At 35.1% G+C, this 5,776-nt stretch overlaps 2 protein-coding genes across 2 annotated transcripts; one reads left to right on the forward strand and one right to left on the reverse strand.

Annotated features, from left to right (window-relative positions):
* LOC126381392 (uncharacterized) lies at positions 1-1,412 on the reverse strand. The gene is made up of 3 exons (XM_050030878.1): positions 1,270-1,412; positions 1,002-1,124; positions 1-558 (listed from the first exon to the last, which is right to left on the reverse strand). Coding segments are annotated over exons 1-3 (474 nt in total). The 5' UTR covers positions 1,272-1,412; the 3' UTR covers positions 1-209.
* Positions 1,413-1,523: 111 nt separating this feature from the next.
* Positions 1,524-5,494, forward strand: LOC126381397 (uncharacterized). The gene is made up of 6 exons (XM_050030879.1): positions 1,524-2,067; positions 2,174-2,255; positions 2,347-2,429; positions 2,522-2,592; positions 2,678-4,645; positions 5,470-5,494. Exons 5-6 carry the CDS (start codon positions 2,997-2,999, stop codon positions 5,492-5,494), a joined length of 1,674 nt encoding a protein of 557 aa, XP_049886836.1. The 5' UTR covers positions 1,524-2,067; positions 2,174-2,255; positions 2,347-2,429; positions 2,522-2,592; positions 2,678-2,996.
* The last annotated feature ends 282 nt before the right edge of the window (positions 5,495-5,776 follow it).

Raw genomic sequence — 5,776 nt, forward strand, 5'->3', positions numbered from 1 at the left:
ATCTTTGAATAAGAATCGAATCTGCGTTTGTAATCAAAGTGATCAAAGTAACTAATCAAAGTGATTCAATGTTAATTTGAAGTACTTAAGTATCAGAAAATTTTTATTTACGAGTTTTTGGTAGGTACGAGTGTGTAAGTATTGATGTTAGGCGTAATTAAAGAAAATAAGGTAGGTAAGGAGTAATGCTTTTATTTGTTCAATCGTGTTCAATCTACATGTTTGTCAGAGTAAAATCGTGGTTCATCTTCAAAGTTTTTGTCAATTCGTGTAACTAGCTTCTGTAACAACTTCCACTCATCGCTGTCATCCGGAGTCTGCAGCTTGATTCGTAGAAGAGCCTTGCGCCAGACTTCTCTTGAATCAGTGTTGTTCACGTCGTTGGCATGGTATATCTTCAAGTCCACCACGTATTCGCCATCCAAACTAGTTGTACGCCGCTCTGACCCGTTCGCCACCTTGTTCACGAAGTACGATACGATCCTCTTGTCGCTTCCTTCATTGCCGACCGTGCGCCCGTGACTTAGCCCGAAGATGTCGTGTGTCTTTGCTTTCTTCCTGTAATAAAAAGAAAATATATTTTAGAGTTACAAAGTAATAAAAACCAACTTGCTGTCATATTTGATAATAAATATAAATAGTTAAAACATTGGTGAATGTATGGAATGTAGGGAATGTATACTTGTTCGAGAGATAACGATAACATAAATAAAAACAAAGTGATTCTTGTGATACGTCCCCACAGGGATTCGAACCCGGGGCCTCCGGATCGTGAGCCCAACGCTCAACCACTGGACCACGGAGGCCATAAACAGCAGGAACAGCAGGAGCCTTTAAACTGAGGGATACGGACCGTTCTCGAACGTAAAGTAATGAACCGGATCGTAAATTGACTCGACAGGGAATCGAACCCGTGACTTCTGTTGAAGAAATCAAGGTATCAAGCCAATGCACCACCTGCTGAAAAAATATTAACATGTCACATGGTTAATTATACTCACTTTGTATTCTCCTGGTCAATCGACGAAATCGACGGAGGGGCTCGCGAACGCTTCATTTGGCGTGCAGCAGGAGTCTTCTTTGTAGATCCCTGCTTCGGAATAACTTCAAATTCTGAATCGGACCTGAAACATAATAAATCAAATCAAATCAATGTAATGTACTGCACTGTAACTGTAGAAATTCTTTGGGTGATGTGTACTCCCCACACTAATAGGTGAAGCAGAACTTCTAAGTTAAACCTCCAAAATTATGTGATGGAGAACTTACATAGTGCTCAGAAGTGGAACTTGTTTTAGCTTGAAGTGTTCACTTGCACAGCGCCGGGGTCGACTCAGGGCTGGTAAGCGGTGGCTGGTGTCGCTCAGGGCTCAACTCTCTTCACTGAGGAGCGGGGTTACTCAACTCTTTTCGGCGAGGAGGTTCTTGATCTGCTTCTGATAATTTTTACCAAAGACTTTGCTGTTTTATACCCCAAAACTAAAATTAAGCAAAAATGTTACATCGTAATTTAAAAAGCCTTAAAGCCTATTTAATTCGTTGACATACGTCCTTTTCGAAAATATTTCATTTGGGATACCATGTTACAGCTCACGAAAACCTGCAACTTAAATTGAATAAAGCACTGAAAACCATTGAACATGAACTCTACCTATTATAAAAACTGCAAGCAAAAGCAACCTAATTCAATTACTGGTCGACCCACACGAGCGTTCGTGCTATACGTTAGAAAAACGATATGGTTCGCGGTCTGAGCGCCGCGTTTGCGTCAAATGTACGTTCGCGGAGTGCAAACGTTCACGAAACGCCCGTGTGAGGTTGACGTAATGATGAGCATTGACAAAAAATATTTAAAGTCATCTTTTTTCGATGAACAAATAGCTCACGGAATATTGCAACATCAATTCAAAAAAGCAATACCAGCATACCTACTTAATACGTAATACTTTTAATTACACGTGTCTAATACTTACTCAGAATTAGGTACCATACATATTTCGTCCGTTGAAGCCCTCGTACGTTTGAACCTCAAGATATATTTCAGAATTACTGTGATTTACCAAAAAGGTGAGTTTGAATTAAAATAAGTTTACCTAAGTACTGTAATTCAGTTATTTTTTTCATAAATCAATAATTATGAACTTATGAGCTAATAACTTTAAATTTCTTACAGCCTACTTATTAAAAATTAAGTAGAAGATCCACGATCTGCACCGATACACAGAGGAAGTTATTTCAACAACTTACAACAAAAAGTGAGTAAGAACAAAATTATACTTAAGTAAATACTTATTTAAACTATAAAAAAATGGTTAGTGAACTAATAAAATTACGAAATATTTACAGGTCAAAAAGGGAATCGCTCTCTTGCTGCGATTCATGAGTGAAAATTCAAGAAAGTACTATTAAAGTCAACGATCACTCTCGAGGTAAGAGTGCACAATATTTATTTTCATACGCACCTAATCTAGCTCAAAAAACCGGTAAACGATGAAGATATTGATTTAATTCTAACTTTCAGATACGAGGTGACTACCATTCTTTATCGACTTGAAGCTAGCCAGATGACGAGTTGATGTAGACCCTTAAATGGTAAGTCTGAATAGTGTCATAATTAAAGTTAGTTTAGGTTATCGACATTTGCCTATTTATTAATATATAAATGCATGTTTCACAGATTATACTCGGGTTGAACTTATAATCATCTTTAAGGACTCTCCACATCGACGCTACTCGCGCAGTCGTTTCGCTCCTGATTTCCTGCTTCAAATAATTGTATGTAACTACTTTTAATTTATCTCTCTCTCTGTCTGATTAAGAGAAAGCCTGTGCCCAGCAGTTTATGTTAAGTTATAATATTAATTAGTATTTAGATCGCCTTATAGTCTATAGGTTTTACTCAATTCGTCTCATAATTAAAACAATATCACAAAAGTGTCTTTATAGATTTTGGTAGGAAGGTTCTTTTTTTTGAACCATTTTCGATTTTATTTAAAATGGGTTACTGCTCTGTGTGTAATGTTAATGTTAATGGAAGACAGTGGACTGGACATTTCCGTAGCAGTAAGCACAAAAATAATTGTACTGCTCCGCTTTATGATAACGTAGAGATCATAACATCCGCTTTTAAAGGACGTATAGTAAGTTATCGAATTATTGCATCTAATGAAGAAGCAAAAAACTTACCTTCTTTATTTTTAAACAACATTCGTAAACAAATTAGATCTCTTGTAAATCACGCCTTACAAGTCCACACTTCTGTTAAAATTAACTTCGAATTTTTTTTATCTTTTCTTTTGCCTAAAACTGACGTACAAGAAGTAAAGTCGTTTGCTACAAAGAACTTTACAATTCACTTAAATTTTGACTTTGATAATCTTTATAACGAAGTTGTTTCTTTTCTGTTGAATAAAGTAGGGGAATTTGAAGAAAGAGACAGTGGTTGGACATTTTTAAGCAATTCACACCTTGAAATAAATATAAATAAATATCAGCCTTTAAGCGGTTCCAGCTTTATCTCATTGCCTAAATATATAAGAAACAAAAAAGCATGCCTCAATATACAAAACAAGGATGACTTTTGTTTCTTATGGTGTGTAACCGCTGCTCTGTATCCTTCAAAAAAGCACCCAGAGCGGGTATCATCGTATCCCCATTTTCAACAAGTACTAAACATTAAAGACTTAAATTTTCCGATCACTTTCTCAGATATTTCTATATTTGAAAAAAATAACCCTAGTTTGAGTATTTTTGTTTATGGATTAAAAAATGGTAAAGAAATAACAGGTCCGTTATACAAATCAGAGTCGACCATAAAGAACGATAAACGTAAAGTTGTACATCTTTTGTTCCTAGAAAACGATACATCGTCTCATTTTTGTCTAATCAAAGACTTGACTCGTCTTGTTAGAAACCAAATTACTAAACATCACGAAAAAGTTTATTACTGTGAAAACTGTTTGTTATTTTTCCACTCAGTTGAACGCATCAATAGTCATTTATGCGAAGGAACTGTTACTGTTTTACCAGAAGAGGGTTCATTTATTACATTTAAAAATTACAACAGAAAACAAGACATTCCGTTTGTTATCTATGCCGATTTCGAAACAATTCTGCGACCTATTCAAGACAATGACGGTGATACTGCTAACACAACAAAATTGCAATGTCACGTGCCCGCGGCGTTTGCGTATAATATTGTGTCTTCCATTGATCCTAATTTTAACCAATTTAGAATTTATCGTGGTAGAGATTGTGTTAATAAATTCATAAATATGCTTTTGGATGATGCTAAGGAAATTAATACTTTATTGAATACGAATCGAGGAATGAAATTTACTGAAAGTGATGCTCGTGATTTCGAAAAATCTTTATATTGCCACATTTGTAATAATTTTTTATGGGGGAAAAAAGTTAGAGATCATTGTCATATTACTGGAAAGTATCGCGGAGCAGCCCATCGTCATTGTAATTTACAATTTAAAGTTCCTAAATGTATCCCGATCTTTTTCCATAATTTATCTGGCTACGATTGCCATTTATTTATTAAGCAGTTAGGAGAGGTTCCTGGAAAAATAACAATAATACCTAAAACGAAGGAAAAGTACACCTCGTTTTCTAAATTTGTTCCTATCAACGAAAAAGAGTACATACATTTACGTTTCGTAGATTCTTTTAATTTTTTAGGAACGAGTTTAGACAAACTAACCAAAACAATGAAAACTGAGGATTTTGTTTATCTTCGGCGTCATTTTCCTGAAGAGGAAAAATTCAAATTATTGACTCGTAAGGGAGTGTATCCGTATGATTATATGTCAAGTTGGGATAATTACGAAGAAACTGCACTGCCATCGAAGTCTTGTTTTTTTAATTCATTAAATAATGATCCAATTTCCGATGATGATTACAATCACGCGATGTCTGTATGGTCGCGATTTAGTTTGACTAGTTTAGGAGAGTATACTGACTTGTATCTCAAATCGGATGTTCTTCTGTTAACTGATATATTTCAGAATTTCCGTAAGACCTGTAAGCGACATTACACTCTCGACCCTGCCTTTTACATCTCAGCGCCAAGCCTATCGTTTGACGCTATGTTATTAATAACAGGAATCAAACTTGAACTTATATCTGACATAGAAATTACCCGAATGATTCAAGACGGAATTCGAGGTGGATTATGTATGTGTTCGCATCGCTATGCTAAAGCTAACAATAAATATATTAATGAATACGATGAATCACAACCCGAGTCTTATATTGTTTATGTGGATTGTAATAATCTTTATGGTTTCAGTATGTGTCAATATTTACCATACGCGAATTTCAGGTTTTTGCTTGAAAGCGAATTAAATGATTTTAACGTTTCAAGTATACCCGACAACAATGCCTGGGGTTACATACTTGAAGTAGATCTGTTATATCCTGACCATTTACATCAATACCACAACGATCTTCCATTTTGTGCAGAAAAGTGCATTCCTCCTGGTGGTAAAACTAAAAAACTCGTTCCAAACTTATATAATAAATACAAATATGTGATTCATTACGTACACCTAAAAAAGTGTATAGAGCATGGTTTAATGTTACGTAAAATCCGTCGAGTTACCTTTAGACAGAGCGCATACTTAAAACAATATATTGATTTAAATACCGAGTTACGCAAAAAAGCAACAAGCGTATTTGAGCAGGACCTATTTAAATTATTTAATAATAGTATATTTGGAAAAACGTTAGAAAATACCGAAAATAGAGTGAATGTCCAATTAGTTAATAG

The sequence above is a fragment of the Pectinophora gossypiella genome, unplaced genomic scaffold, assembly GCF_024362695.1.
Source record: "Pectinophora gossypiella unplaced genomic scaffold, ilPecGoss1.1 Pgos_49, whole genome shotgun sequence".
Lineage (NCBI taxonomy): Eukaryota > Metazoa > Arthropoda > Insecta > Lepidoptera > Gelechiidae > Pectinophora > Pectinophora gossypiella.

What these genes read in the sequence shown, in the direction of transcription:
- LOC126381392 (XM_050030878.1), bottom strand. An exon ending in ATTGACCAGGAGAATACAAA is followed by an intron (nt 559 to 1,001) that starts GTGAGTATAATT and finishes TTTTTATTACAG; the next exon opens with GAAGAAAGCAAAGACACACG.
- LOC126381397 (XM_050030879.1), top strand. Translation starts at nt 2,997, where the DNA reads ATGGGTTACTGCTCTGTGTGTAATGTTAATGTTAATGGAAGACAGTGG. An exon ending in GTTCCTATCAACGAAAAAGA is followed by an intron (nt 4,646 to 5,469) that starts GTACATACATTT and finishes CATTTTGTGCAG; the next exon opens with AAAAGTGCATTCCTCCTGGT.